The following is a 16,781-nucleotide window of genomic DNA, read 5'->3' on the forward strand; positions in this document are numbered from 1 at the left end:
CAAATTCTTTAGCTTTCTGTGCCAAAGAGTGCTGGTGCTTCACAAAACCACAAATCCCAGGAGAAAATTCATCAGCTAATCTCCAGAAGCCATTTGAATTTTGAGGATCAGGGAAGAGACAACACCTTTCACTATTTTTGCTATTTGTTGTATGCTTTCAAGTTGTTTCCAACTTATGGCAACCCTTAAGGGAACCTATCATGGGGTTTTAATGGCAAGATTTGTTCCAAAGACCTTTGCCATTGCCTTTGTTGAGATGGAGAGCATGTGACTTGCCCAAGGATACTCAGTGGGTTTCATGGTTGAGCTGGGAATAGAACCTTGGTTTCCAGAGTCCAGCACTCAGTCCGCTAGGCCACACTGGCTATTTTCACTCTCACCCAACTATTAATTGGGTAAATAGGCTCTTTAAAGTATTGTGGTGACAGATGGATCAACCCAGATCAAGACTCTTTTCAACATTTTCCCTCCAATGCAGTGATTTTTCCCCCCAACATTTTCCACTATTATCTAGAATAGCCCCCTTCTTGCTGGAGCAAGAAGGCAACGATTTCAAACTCCTTCCTCCATGGAAAAGCTGAACCAGATCAGGGTTGCCACACTGCATTTTATTTTTTTATTTTTTAAAAAATCACTTCAACCATTTGCTAGTCATGCAATTGATATCTTTATAGTTTGACCTCATGCTCCATTACATGATTAAAGTACTCCAATAGCAAACCAAAACTCTATGGCAATACTGCTAATTTCACATTCCTTTATTTCCAGATAATTCTGCTGGGGTTATAAGTAGGGAATGTGTACCCTTCCCGATTTTTTGGATTCTAACCCCCATTATCCTTGACCATTTGCTTTGTCAGCTAGGGCTGCTAGACATTGGACTTTAACAACATATAGAAGGCTGCAAGTTCTCCTCCCTCACTATAAGAGGTTTTGCAGGTCAAATTAGAGGTCAGAATATTTGACATTTATGGGAAGGTTGTTCAGCCATCCAAAAACAGAAAATCCAAACCGTATTTCAGTTACTCCTTGTCCAATATTATTAACTGGATAAACTATTTCTTTTCCATGTTTTAGCTGCTGAACGTGTCTGGAGGAAGGTTGATCATATATAAGAAGCAAGTGTTTCTGTACAATAAATATACTTACTGCTGTGTGCTGTGGAAAACAGCACAATGATATTAAAAGCTTGAGAAATCCAAGGCATCCTAAAATAAACACACACACAATATTTTATTGCCTGTTTCAAAACTCTACTATAATAAAGATGTATTCCAGTTGAAATTCTCAGGAATCTGTTTGTAGGTTCACAGGGCAAATTTAACCAAATGAATTTCAGTCATGAATACTATTGCTAAATAATTTCAAGAATTATGCTGTTTTATGTAAATATGAAGTATTTTTCAGCTAACATCCTTTTTATGTCAGCAAAGTATTTTCGCACTCTGCCCATTCTGTGCATGCATCTTCAAAATTAGATCTACCTGTATTCAGAGAGATTTGTTTGTGTGAAAATTTGCTGTATAACACTACAATCTGATGCATACTTAAGAGGACTTACATCTGAAAAAAACATGAACAATCCTAAGGATGTTTACTCAGAAGTAAATTCTGCTGTGTTTAATGGGACCTCACTCCTAGTATACAATGCCTTGCAGAAGAATTTCCTCACCACCATCCCTTTTGCTTTTTCATATTTTATTGCATTACTGCTGGGAACTGAAATGGGTTAAATTGGCATTGATATCGCTTGATATCCACAAGGTACAAAACACTAGGAAGGTGCAAAATACATACTTTTATTGTGGCAAAAAGTTAAGTAAAAAGCAAACTCAAACTTCTTGGTTGCATAAGGATTCACTCCCTTTGCTATGATACACCTCTGGTGCAAACCAGTGTCTCTAGAATTCACATAACCTGTTGAATGGTGTCTATCTGGAAGGGAATGATCTTGGATTAAATACATATGTTAGAGGAAAGGTCTTAGACCTTGTTAAAGAGTGGGATGGAAAGAATATTCAAAAATATTTGGAAAATGGTTTAAAAAAACATGTTTTGTGAGTGTTGAGGAGCCCTGAAGAGAAGACTCCTGGACTGACAATAATCTTTCCAGTTCAGTACTTATTCTGCACAAAAACCATATTTGCACATGGTTGTTTTGTACAGAAGGCCGCACTTTCTGCATAGAAAATAATGTTTCAGTACAGAAATATTAATTCCTGTGCAGAAAATGCTGTTTTCTGTGCAAAAAATGCTGCAATTGGGGATTTATTCTGCTTAAAATTGTGCACATGGTTGATTTGCCTAGAAAACAGCATTTTCTGTGCAGGAATCAATATTTCTGCATTGAGACATTATTTTCTGCATAGAAAATTCTGTGGAGAAAATATGTACAATGTGCACATGGTTAATTTACACAAAGGATAGCATATTCTGTACAGAAAACAGTATTTTCTGCACATGAATTAATATTTCTCTATTGAAACATCATTTTACATGCAGATAATGCTGTTTTCTGTGCAGAAAATGCTGTTTTCTACACAAAACAACCATGTGTGCATTTTGCAAAGACTAAATCCGAAATGGCAAATAGCTTTTACAGACTGGGCAGTTTTTGAAGACTTTCTCACAGTGGAAAGAAAACTGCTGAAATTACTAATTTCCTTCAAGAAGCAACTTAAAGAAAGATTGCACCCCCATGTCTTGAAACAGATAATAATGAAGGCCAAGAAGCTGTGGAAACAAGTCTGAGATAAAGTTGTGCCAAAGCAGTATTCAGGGCTGGGTTATTTATTTATTTTTTTTAAAACCTAATTTATGATGAGTGCTGTTCAGTCAATTGTCATAAGATGGCCATGGAGGGGGGTATAGCTCAGCTGTAACCATGCATAGAGAAAGCCATCCACCAAAATTCAGTTAGTGGGCAAGGAGGACATTACTCAGATAGGTAACAGAGAAGCCAATAGTCAATGAAGGAGCTGGAGAGATAGAATCACAGAATCACAGAGTTGGAAGAGACCACAAGTGCCATCTAATCCAACCCCATTCTGCCATGCAGAAACTCACAATCAAAGCATTCCTGACAGGTGGCCATCCAGCCTCTGCTTAAAGACCTCCAAAGAAGGAGATTCTGCCACTCTCAGAGGGAGTGTGTTCCACTGTCGAACAGCTCTTCACCGTTAGGAAGTTCCTCTTGTCTTAATGTTGAGGTGGAATTTCTTTTCCTGTAGCTTGCATCCATTGTTCCATGTCCTATTCTCCAGAGCAGCAGAAAACAAGCTTGCTCCATCCTCAATATGACAACCCTTCAAATACTTAAACAGAGCTATCATATCACCTCTTAACCATCTCCTTTGGGTGAGCAAAATGGTGACAGGTCTGGAAATTATGCCTTATGAGGAGAGAGACAGGGAGCTAAACGTACCCAGCTCCCTGTCTCTCTCCTCATAAGGCATAATTTCGGACCCGTCATCATTTTGGTCACCCTCTTCCGGACCGATCTGCAGTGAAGATGAGAAACTGTCTATGGGGGTTAGTGATCATCAAGATGCTCCACAAACCTGGTTTAAGTAAGAGTTGTGAGAATAAAGCCATTGCTGAAACAAATCCATATCAACCTCCACTTAAAATTGGCAAAAAGGCATATGGATGATACAACAGAAATGTAGAAAAATCTTCTCTGGTCTGATGAGACACATTTTGGTCTTGCTACAAAATGTGCTGTGTATCATCAAGCTAAAGGACTCATTGCCCTGTCAACACCATCCCTGAGGTGAAACATGGTAGTAGCAGCATCAGGTTGTGGGGATGCTTTTCTTCAACCAGGACTGGGTCAGGACTGATGGCAAGATTGAAGGGACAAATTACAGGGCAACTCTAGAGGAAAACATATATCAACCTGCAAGTGAACTGAGACTAGGATGCAAGCATAGACCTTAGTCTGGTTAAGTGTCTGTGGCAAGACTGCTGTTCACCAACAGTCCACAACCACCCCGACAGACCAGCCAATAATGCACAAAACATGAAAGATTCAAATGCACAAAGTTGGAAACTTACCCAGATTGAAATAGAGATCAAGTATGCTTCCACTGAGTACTGACATAGGCACATGACTACTGTACAACCAACCAGTTGCGGTTATTTTTATTCACCTAATTTTTACCCCCAAATAAAAAAATTCCTTGTTCCTGCATATGCTCTATTTTTTCAGGTGCTGTGGAGAGTGGTATTCCCTTCCTCTTCCTTCAGCATTTCAAGCCCTCTCAGATATGTCTGGTAAATACATATTTGTATTACCATTCATCCTCTGAAGCCACCTCCCTCCAAATGATTGCAGAAGTGCTAAGATTCAAGAGGACCTGGAAGATGTCCATGCTGATATAAGCACTTTGCATCTGGCTATGAGAGCAAGTGTGGCATAGTGGTTTGAGTGGTTTGAGTGTTTCTGCATAGAAAATTCTGTGGAGAAAATATGTACAATGTGCACATGGTTAATTTACACAAAGGACAGCATATTCTGTACAGAAAACAGTATTTTCTGCACATGAATTAATATTTCTCTATTGAAACATCTATTGGACTATGACTCTGGAGACCAGGGTTCAATTCCCAGCTCAGCCATAAAACCCACTGGGTGACATTGGAAAAATCACATGCTCTCAGCCTCAGGGGAAAGCAATGGCAAATCTCCTCCGAACAAATCTTGCCAAGAAAACCCCATGATAGGTTCACCTTAGGGTCACCATAAGTCAGAAATGACTTGAAGGCACTCAACACACACACACACACACACACACACACCCCACACACACAGGGAAAGAGCCAAACATTTTGCCAATCTTGCTGGCTCCCCATGAGGCATGGAATAGCCATTGAGTTGCAGCTTCAGAGTCTGTCCATTAAGTTTGGAGGATTGTAAATGGCTCACCCTAGCATAAATCTGCATGCTGAACTACTGCTCTTTAGGATTACTTCTGCAAGGCACTGTGAGTGTTTAGGAATGCACCTTTTGACCTCACTTCTGAACAAATTTACTCTTAAGTAAACCATAGGTTAAATATGACAGATGTTTAATAATTTGCTTAACTGTAAACATGTTGTGTGCGACGAGTGAAGTCTATTCAGATTGGCAGTGAAATTATTCCTGTGGCATAAACACAACATGATTGATTCCAAGAGAGGGGGAGAAGAATATCCATATATATTTCCAAGTGTGTTTTCTATGAAAAGTACATTTTATACATTTTTAATCTGAGAGGTGTCACAATATTTCAACAAAAATCAAATGTATTTAATATCACATATGTAAAGGTATTGCTCAATGCACACCTTTGGTGAAACACATCGAAGTAAGGTCTGTTTCTTTCAGTGTCTCCTACTTTCTGAATAGATGTGTAGTGAGGATTTGTGTTGTGAGTTTTTAATCATGAATTTTCATGACTGATTGATTAAATCTCCATATTGTGACAAAATTAGTTTGAAAGCAAAAGGCATACTTTTCCTCTTTTCATATGGCACAGACATGCTGTAACATGCATAATTTTACAAATTTGGGTTGTGGGGGGACAGAGAAAGCCCTCAACTCTTTTTCTTTTTTTAAAGGTATGTAGTCCAATATCTTGTTCACAACTCTTTAATCAATTACATGATTTTTAAATAGATTAATCTAATTGATTAGTGCAGCCCTGGAAATAAATTATTTTAAAGTTATTCAACTAACCAGCTAACCAAAAACAATTTCTTTTATTAAATGCCTGTCTGGAAGAAATTCAAAACTAAACCATGCCAAGCATTCAAATTTACCTTTCATTTAAAAACACAGAGCCCACTAAATCAAAAAAGTCCATTACCTGGAGAGAGTTACTGTAGCAGTTGTAACTTTCCTGCTTGAATAGAGGCTATGTGTTGTGCCAAAATGTGGAGGGGGGGAAAGGAGGGGGAAAGGAGGACTAAACAGAAAATAAAACAGACTCATTCCATACTGGCCATTCAAGACAATATTTATCCATCTGTGATATTTACCTTTGATGAAAGCTCACACTGTAAACATTGCTTCTGCCTTTGGAAGAAGATGTACAATTGGCTGAAAGTAACAGGTCCACTGACACAGAGATTTTTCCCTTTTCCCTTTTTCTTTTTAAAGATCTTTATTTTATACTAGATAAGGCCCTCTTGTGTTTATCATGGGGAGTGCAAAACACAGAAAAGGGAAAGCTCAACATGTACACCAGTTCTGGACAAACTTTGACTCTCCAGATGTTGTTCAGCATCAGCCACAACCAGTGTGGCCAATGATCTGGGGAGAATTGGATATTGTCATCTAACAACATCTGGATGACCCCAGGCCTCACCCCATGTTCAAGAACATTCAAAATATATTCCCTACCTTACCATCAAAGTCCAAACCTACTACAAGTGTGGCCATTATTCATCTTAAGGTCTATCTCAATATACTTCTACCAGTTGTTTTCCTCTGGTGTGGTTGCGTGTTATTTTATATTGGTGCTGACTAAAGAGTGGAATCTGACAGATTTTAGTACTGACACAAATTTGTGTTGAAGAGTTGGCTTACCTTTCAAGTCAGGATTGAAACATGATTGCTGCTGAGAAAAAAACCAAGTTGTCTGTTCCTAATGGTTTGGCCCCATTTCAGCTACTTTCAAGGAGTATAGTTGTTGTTGTTTTTTCTTAAGCTGGTGAATTGTGGAATATATTGTGGGGCATGTACTGTTGGAGCATCCTGAAATCAACACCTAAGTAACAATATATATTAAAGAGAGCTGGTTTTGAAAAGATGCACTGAGTCAAATTACAGCCAGGCCAGGACCTTCATGGAGCAAACATCATCTGTTTTGTTGAACTTGGGGTGAGCAAAATAAAACCCGTAGTTTGGGGTGTGAATTCCCCAGACTGTGTTTGTGGCCCTCAACCCCTCTGGATTTCCCAGGCTGCCCTTTTATCTGGCCAGTAAAGGTGGGCATGTCCTTTCCTGGAAGCCCCCAAGGTAACTTTCAAGGAACCCTGGCACTGTTTCAACATTTCAGAACAAACAAACAGGAATAGTTCTGGTTTTATTGTTTGTTTTGTTATTGTTGTTCAAATTTGCCTTCTGGCAGCCTGTGCTGAATTCTTGCTGGGTTCCAGAGAAAGTTGAAAGACTGGATCCCAAATCACCATAACTATATGTCTTACAGGACATTACAGCCACTGTGATGCCACTTTAAGTGCCATGGCAACATCCTGTAGAATACAAGGATTTGTAGTCAGTGGAGGGGTACTTAGAATTTTCTGCCAGAGAGCTCTAGTGCCTCATCAAACTACTAACCCCAGGATTCATAAGATGCATTTCACAGGATTCAATTATGTGATCTGAATGGGCCACAGATCTAGCTTTTGAAATAGCCCATGGAACCACCTCCCCTTTGTCCTCTGCTCTTAGTGCAAAGGACAGAAGAAAGAACTTAACCAAACAGAGGCAAGTCTAAGCTGTCCTCCCCTGCTCTTTTCCTAACAAATGTAACTGTCATCATTCATCTTCCTCTTCTCTTGTCCTCAAAAGACCAGGTTAGCGAGAAAAATGTCTTCATTCTGATTTAGCATCAAAGGTCTCCATTTCCCTAAAGCAGTCCACATATTTAATTGGAGAAGGGTGGGTATGTTGCAGCGGAAGAATTGTGTTTATTTCTATTTCAGCACAACACTTGAAGATCTGCTTGCTTCCATATCAGCTCTTAAGTACAACAGCCACTGCTGCCTGGGCATCTCTACTGAATGAAGTGGTTGGTAACTGAGCAGCAAACTTTCTCAGTGGTGTCCTTCCAAACCATATTCCCAAGGGATCTTACCTGGTGCTAGTGTTGCTCTCATTTTTATTGTCGCTGTTGTTGTTGTTGTGTGCTTTCAAGTCATTTCCAACTTATGGCAACTCTAAGGCCATATCATGGGGTTTCTTGGCAAGATTTGTTCAGAGAGGGGCTGTCTTTCCCTTCCTTTGGGTCTGAGAGAGTGTGATTTACTCAAGGTCATCCAGTGGGTTTAAATACCCAAGTGGGGATTCAAACTCTGGTTTTCAGATTCATGGTGCAATACAACAAATATCAATATATATGTGTGTGAGTTAGCCCAAACTAAATTAAAATTTCAGAGCAGTTTTGGTTCTTTTTAAAGCAAAGCCTTCTTCTCTCCAAAGCAACCAGAATCAAAGCTGGATGTGGGCTGGATTGTGATTAGCAATTCAGAATTCACATTGCCATTTTCTAGAGCAGCACATTTATGTGTGATTTCAATGAAAATACTGAGTCTGGTGAAAGACAGAACTGGCACGTTTGTTTTTTTTCACATGACACATTTTATCAGAGACACTCCAGTCATTTCAAGGGACTCTCCAATCCTCTCCAAGGATTTCAAGCTCCTTTCTTCTCTTCTCCAGTATTAAAGTAAATCCATATATCCAGATAGTTTCCCAGAACAATTTTTTCCTTTTATTTACAGTAATATATTTACCTTGGTTGCTCTTTTATTTTCTTAGCCTCTATGGTATCTATGTGTGCATGTGGCTATGCATGTGTGTGTGAATGTGTGCACACACATGCACATTCACATGCATTGTTCTGTAGAATTAAGGTAGTTGGGGGAAATTATTTGAACTCATTTCCTGTTCCTTTTGGGGGGTTGTGTATGTATGCATGCATCTTTCATTAACTGTTGTACTATACTATTTCTGTTCCCCTATTTGTCAATCCCTTTTGTGTTGTTTTCTCCTGTGTTAAAATTTAAAAGGAGGTTGTTTGATTTTGAATTTTCTCCTTTCCAAATTTGGAAGGTTTTTTTTTTTAAAACTTACTCTATTTTGGTTCTATTCTCCTATTATTCCTTCCATTCAGTGTATTTTGATTTCTTAGTAGCTGTAGCAGAGGTAGTACAATATTTACCCTTTCTCAATTTTTCTGAAATTTCTTTATTCCAATTTAATCAACTTCAAGTTATTACTCCCTAAGATCACATTTCTTGTGTTTTGCCAATTGTTTGTCTACACAAGAGGCTGGAAATGTAATCCTTTTGGACAAGTCCCAGAGTCTCCCCATGAGCAGGGAGTTGTAGTGCAAAAAAGCAATGTTTCCTGATTCTGGTAGACACCCCCCCGTGTTTTTAGGCTGTGATCTGCGTGCGTTGCTTTTTGCTCATATGAGGCAGGCAGTTCAGACTAATAGGAATCCCATTCTTCTCTATTCACTTTCAGTTGTTTCAGTCTTGTCTCTTCTGTATTAGGTACAACTATTGTACATTAGTGTTATGTCTCGTTCTTGCCTCCTTCCTCTTTTGCTTTCACTCAAGCCACCAGAAGACACATGTGCAGAGGATAAAGTTATCAATGGTTGCTTTTCAAGATGCCCATATACTGCTTATAGGATCCAGGTATCATGCCCCTAAATTCCAATTATTGGAGAGAAACAACAGAGAGAAGCTATAGGCTTCGTGACCTGATTGTTGGCTTCCCAGAGGCTTCTTGTTGACCGCTGCAGAAAACAGGATAGACTAGATAGGAAGAACACTGACGGATGGAACTATGATGCTGATATTTACTAGGCAAGGCTGGATAAGAATGTCAAACCAGAAGATTTCAGTAAGTAGAAATTATACTCTTACACAAAGCTGTTCAAGGTCAATGCACATTATGAAGAGCCTAAAATAACTTTTTCAATCTTTCATGGCAGAAAAATATGGTGATATTATAGGTGCCACACATCCTTCTTTTCCTGCTATGACAGGCTAACTTAGGTACTTTTTTTGGAAATTTTTATTTTTTATGTATTTTTTATTTTTATTTTATTTATTTAGGTATTTATATCCCGGAAATCACTGAGATAGGTAGGGAACCATTGGCCCTCTAGGTATTTTGGACTACAGTTCCCATAATTTGCCATGCTGACTGGCAGCTCTGGAAACTGAAGTTCAAAACGTCTAGTCTAGTGGATGAGTAGCACATGTGTGCAATCAACCCATCCATCAGGAATCACACCAAAATATGCAGCAATGCTTTCTAAGAGCTTGTTTAAAAACATCTTAGAACTTTGAGCATCCAGAGAAACAATGACGAGCTTTTAATGACAGAAATTGAATATCTTAATATTTAAATTATAAATATATTTATAAATAAATCAAACTGGGATGCTTTGATTTAGATTTCCTGCATGGCAGGGGGTTGGACTGGATGGCCCTTGTGGTCCCTTCCAACTCTATGATTCTATGACTAGCTGTTATACCATTTCAAAATTATAATTATTTACTCCACATGAGATCTTAGCCACATGTTGGCATTCATCCTGCTCAAACAATGGCTAAAAGCAGGAGGGGCAAAGGGTCATGCAATCCCTGCCCCCAACATTCCTTTCCCCACTGGTGCTCTCCCTAATTTATCTGTGTTGAGCTGACATCTCAAAAGGGCTTCTTCGCCCTTTGATTGGAATACAAATAGAAAGCTCCAGCTGCTGTAGAACCTATTTCATCAGGGTTCTCAGTCACAGAGGCTTCTATTCACACACACATGAATGGAAGGAAAAACCCTTCTTCAGAACAGATACATAAGGGACAGATGTTGGAAGTACAGCTTTCACAAACACATTTGCCCTTCCCCATCATACTTTTAGTTCTCAGGTAAGCCCAGGCTGAATACATTCAGAAAATGCCTGGTAATTTAAAATACCAGAAGATATTTTGTTGTTGTTAGCTGCCTTCCAGTCGACCCCAACTCATGGCAATCCTGTGGATGAGACATTTCCAAGACCCCTTGTATTCCACTGCTCTGCTTAATTTCAGAGGTGTGACCTCCCTGATTGAGTCTACCCATCTGGTGTGCAGTCTTTCTCTCTTTCTGCTACTCTCCACCTTTCCTAGCATTATTGTATTTTCTAATAAATCTTGCCTTTTCATGATCTGGCCAAAATACAACTTCAGTTTGATCATCTTGGCTTCCAGGGAAATTTCTGGCTTGATCAAGAAAATGCTATGGCTTGGACGATTCTAACTTTAGTGTACATCTTTACGCTTTAGGATCTTGTCTAGTTCTTTCATAGTTACCCTTCCCATTCCTAGTTTTTATTTCCTGATTGCAGTCTCCATTCTGATCAATGTTTGATCCAAGCTACAGAAAATCTTTAACCTAAAGGTCTACATTTGTCAATATTCTATATCTTTCCTCTCATCAAATTACCTTGGGATCAGTGAAGATGTATTAGATTTCATCTCTACATCACTTCCTCTTGTTGGGTCCTGGTGAACTGTGCCAAGAACTAGGGTAATTTGTTTAAAAAAAAAACAGAATTAGATCTATATTCTAGACTATGGAGGGCTCTTTATTGAAACTTCAAGGGAGAAAGGGAAAATATACATTTTATACATTGCTTCAAAGTCTAGACATTTTGAGTTCGTTATGAAGTATAGGCTGATTTCACATATGCTTTCAAGTGCTTTTACTGTATATACTCATGTATAAGTCTAGAAAATTAAGTCAAAAAAATTAACCCCAAAAAACTGAATTAACTTATCCATGGGTCAATGTAAGTTCTGTACTTTAACTCTTATTTTAAAAAGGAACCATCCCCTAGTGGAAGGCAGAAGTGTAATCTGTCCTGAAAGCATTGACCCTCCCCTACTCTCTTATTCATCCAGCCTTTAGTATAAACATAATTATACCTGCTGGAATTTTGGAACATATTTGGAATTGTTTTCCTTGGCTTCATCCTTTAGATATTTGGTTATATGCCCCTAACTTTTATTCTCAGATTATCCATGGGTAATATCAAACTCCATAATTTTGGTCCCCAAACCTGCTCTCGACTTATACATGAGGTTGACTTAAAGTCGAGTATATAAGTAAATAATATTCATGTGCAATTATTTTCTATAAAATAGAAATCAAATCATTTATTTTCTCCAGCAAAATCAGCAAGCTGCCTATGTTTAAGAACACAAGGAGCCAAACCAAAGTCAAATGTTGTGTGAAAATTCAGATGAAAACATGGCCCAAATATACTGTGGTAGGAAATCTTCCCATGGATTCTTATTTTAGGAGCTAGAAGGTTGTCTTCTTTTCAACTGAATCCAGATCCCTTTATTTGGACGAAGAATAAGTTCTCCTACAGGGTGAAGTTCATCACGCCTCTGCTTAGTTTCAACCTGAAAGTGTCGCAGGATAGTGGCTAAAATTGTCTTCTCCTCGATCTGTGCAAAGCGCTGACCTACAAAAGAGTTGGAAAGCAATGATATCTACAGTGAAAAACAGCAAAAATTCACAGGGGTACTGTATCCATGGTGACCAAGTGTAACAGTTTCACTCCCCTTTAAGTGCTATGGAATCTTGGGATTTGTAGTTTGAAGAGGGACTTAGAATTCTCTGCTGCACTCTGTTCAACTCTAGCACTTCTGTAAGGGAATCCGCAAGGTTTTAGAAGGCCTAGCATAACAACACAAAAATGTGCCCTGGATTATCAATGAGACATAGATCTTTCACTCTTATACACACCAATGCAGTTTCTGGGCCCAGCAGAGAAAGGCACATAGGCATATGGGTTCCGACCAGATGAATTCTCAGGGAAGAATCGCTCAGGTCTGAATTCCTCTGGCTCTGGGAATATATCAGGATTTCTATGCAGCGCATAAGGCACAATTATGCAGTCAGTCCCTTTAGGTATCTTAAATCCCTCTGTCAAAAAAAGAAAGAAAAGGAGAGATGGAGAGAGAGAGAGAGAGAGAGAGAGAGAATAGCTTTTTAAAAAGGAATGTTCTTGAAAATAACCTCCCAAGGCACTAAATGTATTAGCGCTGGGCTCATATACCTGCAGCACAGTAATACATCAATGTATTGGGACTACTTACTTATATGGACCTCCTCACTTAAAGTGCGGGCAAAAAATGGAACAGAAGGGAAAAGGCGAAGAGCTTCTTTAATAGCACTGTCTAAGTAACGTAATTTTTTCAAATCATCCATTGTGATGGGACGGTCAGAGTCACCTGATTAGAAAACAGAAGTATTGAGAGAAACATACACTCTTTAAAAGCAGCAAACATACATCCTAAACGTTGATAGCTGCTTTAAAGTAAGGGTGAGAAAAAGGAAGCCCATGTCCTCCCATCTGCCCTCCTAAAACCTGCTCCAAAATAGCAAAGTGTGTGCCTGGAGATCCTAGGAGACATGGGATTCAATCAACTATCTTCTCTCCCAAAGCTGTCTTAGGCTCGAAGGAATTTTTTTCAGGTCACTTTTACTTTGGAAAAGGGATGTCTCTGCAACCAAACAATTAGGACTCAAAAGCATAGTAAAATTGCTCCCACTAATTATAAGAGTGCAGTAGGAGATGTTTTAAGCAAAAAAAAAAAAAAAAAGGAGGGCTTGGGACAGCAGGGGAGGTACAGAACTCCAAAGTACAGGCCCAGAGTTGAGTTCAGGCTCTGGGCTACTGGAAGTTGCCTGTCCATTTTAAAGAATGACAGGAGAAGTACTTGTGTCTATCTCAGTTTCTGCCATGAACAGAAGACAGAAGTTCTAAGCTGGCATGTCTTCCTATACTAAGGGTTATCATAAGGCAATGCATTGGCTAATCAACACTGTGATGCTTCCTTCTAGCTGGCATGGTGCCCTTAGTGAAGAAGCAGATGACAGCATGAAAAATCTGAATTCCATCTCCTTTCTTCAGAACCCATTTTCTGCCACCATCAGGAGTTGCAAACTATTTGGGAAGGCCACTACAGACAGAACTCAAGTATTCTCCTGTGTTCCATGGTCAGAAAAAAAAGTTGGGTTTTCTTTAGTTTGTTTCTGTTTTTTTCCCCAGTAGGTATAGTCTTCTAATTGTTGCCTCTTCTTGGAAAGGGATGAAAGTGCTAGCAAAGAGAAGGATACATATGGAACACTAATTCCGTTGGAATCAATAAAATGTCCTATGTGAGCTTTTGCTAAGTACACAAAGTGAATGTGGGCTTTTCCTTGAGATTCTCCTATTTAAAAACTTTCTCTTAACAGCACTGGGTGGCATTCATGAAAACTTACAAGGAAGCACACACATGCAAACCATATTGTTCCAACTTGTCCAGGAGAAAAAAGAAAGAAACTTACCAAAAACCTCATCTAATTCCTTGTGAACATTTCTTTGGGCTTCTGGGTGACATGCAAGCAAGTAAATAGACCAGTTCATTGCAGCAGCTGTAGTATCATGACCCTAGGTGGAAAAATGTAGAAGTCTTGCATTTTAAATATTAAAATCATAATACTCAACAATTATAGTAACTGGCCATTCTAAAACCTAGACAACTATTTTAAATTCTTGGGCACTAGCATAATTTTTGTTACCCAATGCTCAGTGACTAGCTTCACATATAAATCTGGCTATTTCAATTTTTTAAAAGACAAAATTATCCAGCCTTGGTCATATTCCTGTAAAGGTAAAGTGTTGCTCCAAAATTATTCCCATACACTTTGAGTGAATGGATAAAACAACAACTGCTTCTGAGAACAAGCACACTAGCTTCAATGATGCTTCAAAGGAGGGACAACTATTGCCATCCAGATATTTTTGGACCCCCATAAACCCCCACTATGGAACATAGATTCCATAAACCCTCACAATTGGCTACAGTGACTATGTCAGGCGGGAGCTGTAAGCCAAACTGTCAAGAGAGTCATTCTTAACACTAGAATGTCACTTCTCAACCATCCCACTTGATGTCAGTGGGCACAGTCCAGTTAATGTCACTCAGTAATAGATGAATTATATCAACTAAAATTGATGGGGCTTCCAAGGTTTTACTGAACTATACTCAATACATTTCTATTCTGGTATGTGAGTGACTGCAAGAACAATTGTCTTTTTAAAAGTGTAGCATGGGAAGTGAAAGTGGGGGGCTGACAATTTTTTGGAGGGGAGATTACATTGCAAGAAGCAACAATAACAAATAATAATAATAATAATAATAATTTAAAAGCTGAGTCCCAATATTCCATAATACAGATAAGCAATCTATAAGCTCAAAAACAACAGAAGGTGAAAAGAAGACATGGAACATTTAGTATGAAATAATAACAAAGATTATTTGTTACCTTAAAAGGTAACAAATGTGTCATGGTATACACTTCTACTGATTAAATGGATCTGGTAAAGGAAGCTTTAGTTCACAAAAGCTTATGCCAGGGGTAGGCAACCCTTTTGAGCCGGGGGCCGGGTTGCTGTCCCTCAGACAACTGGGGGGCCGAAGCCAAAAAATAAATAATTAAATAATTATTTTTCAAAAAATTAAATAAATAAATAAACCGAGACAAATGTAGGACAAAATTTTCAAATGGAGGGCACTTTTTAAATAAAAAATGGAGGACACGCGAAAAATTTGCTGATTTTTTAAAAAAAATTAAGATAAATGCATGTTTCTAAGGCTTCTATAGACAATTGCCCCACCATGCCCCTCGCGCAAGACACCAAAGGCCCTGGCGGCAATCAGCGGCAGGACCGGGCTGGGGCCGGTCCCAAGGCCTCACCGGGCCGCATCCGGCCCACGGGCCGCAGGTTGCCTACCCCTGGCTTATGCCATAGTAGAGATGTTAGTGGGCAAAGCAGGGCCAATGTGCTCCCCAAGGGCTTTTTTGTAGCCTTCCAGTGCTCCCCAGAACTTATTTTTAAAAAAACTGATGCTACAATTTCCCACTAAAGTTTGGGAGCAAACCACTAAATGCACCAGTGTCAATGGAGGAAAAGAAAGCTGCTATACTGTTTAACCCACTGACTACAGTTCATCTACCCTGTTTCCCCGAAAATAAGACATACCCATAAAATAAGTCGTAGCAGGATTTCTAAGCATTTTTGCAATATATGCCATACCCCGAAAATAAGACATATTCATAGGCCTGGCACAGAACGGATGTGGGTGGGAAGGGAGTGGAAAGATTGGGGCCAATGGTTCTAATGGAAATGGAGTTGCAAGAAATTCAGGATGGAATTCTGGGTTTGGAGAGTTATGACGATGTTCCAGAAGAACACGACTTCACTATATTTGAATAAATTGTTCTACCATACTTAATAAAAATAAGACATCCCCTGAAAATAAGCCATAGTATGTCTTCTTGAGGAAAAATAAATATAAGACAGTGTCTTAGGCAGAATACAGACTGCCCAAAAAGGGCAGTCTGCCGCTGTCTCCATTTCTGCTGGCGGGAAGCCTCAGCTGCCAAATGGCAAGGCTTCTTGGCAGTGGAAAAAGAACCCGTAAAAAATGGGTTCTTTTTGCGTCGCACTTGCAATGCCCGAGTGCGCAAATGGCACACTCGTGACGTCACAAGCGCGATGAGAGGTGTGGATGCTATGTGTCTGTTGCATCAAAATGACGGCGCCCGTGTGTACAGGGCACTGCCATTTCGATGCCCCTGTCACGTGCTAGGGTTGAGGCCGGTATGGATGGTGCGTCCTCGGCCAACCCCTAGCACGTGACAGGGGCGGCGCAAAGGCCCATCTAAATCAGGCCTTATTTATGGGGAAACATGGTAGTTGTAGATGTGATAGTCAATACAATATTCAATACTGAAATCTCACAGTAAAATTTCTTATTAGTTAAAATCAATTTAAATATCTTTGAGGCTCATTTATACAGCAGTACAAATATAATAATAATTAATCAGATAGGAATGTGAAGTTTTTGTTTGCTAACAATGAAATTAATCTTTCCAAATATCAATCAATCGAGTACGAAATCAGGAGTGGGGGAAATTGTTACTAATGAAGTTTAAACATAAAAATGAAACA

The 16,781-nt window shown here is 39.2% G+C and overlaps 2 protein-coding genes across 13 annotated transcripts in view; both read right to left on the reverse strand.

Moving 5' to 3' along the window:
* Positions 1-6,117, reverse strand: part of KLKB1 (kallikrein B1) — a 35,446-nt gene extending 29,329 nt beyond the window's left edge. The window contains exons 1-3 of one of the 12 annotated variants that reach the window (XM_042468511.1): positions 4,057-4,368; positions 1,798-1,935; positions 1,150-1,208 (exon numbers count right to left, since the gene is read on the reverse strand). In XM_042468511.1, coding sequence (XP_042324445.1) covers positions 1,150-1,208; positions 1,798-1,935; positions 4,057-4,102 — 243 coding nt within the window. In that variant the 5' untranslated portion in view covers positions 4,103-4,368. Of the gene's footprint in view, positions 1-1,149; positions 1,209-1,797; positions 1,936-3,066; positions 3,110-3,560; positions 3,610-4,056; positions 4,369-5,849; positions 6,001-6,021 lie in introns of those variants that run through there. The other 11 variants (XM_042468512.1, XM_042468513.1, XM_042468514.1 and 8 more) reach the window with 11 other exon arrangements.
* Positions 6,118-11,330: 5,213 nt separating this feature from the next.
* The window catches only part of LOC121931691 (cytochrome P450 4V2), a 58,201-nt gene continuing 52,750 nt past the window's right edge, over positions 11,331-16,781 (reverse strand). The window contains 4 exon segments of the mRNA XM_042469669.1: positions 11,331-12,236; positions 12,521-12,700; positions 12,874-13,008; positions 14,111-14,213. Coding sequence (XP_042325603.1) covers positions 12,064-12,236; positions 12,521-12,700; positions 12,874-13,008; positions 14,111-14,213 — 591 coding nt within the window. The 3' untranslated portion in view covers positions 11,331-12,063.

This window comes from Sceloporus undulatus, chromosome 5, assembly GCF_019175285.1.
Source record: "Sceloporus undulatus isolate JIND9_A2432 ecotype Alabama chromosome 5, SceUnd_v1.1, whole genome shotgun sequence".
Taxonomy (NCBI): domain Eukaryota; kingdom Metazoa; phylum Chordata; class Lepidosauria; order Squamata; family Phrynosomatidae; genus Sceloporus; species Sceloporus undulatus.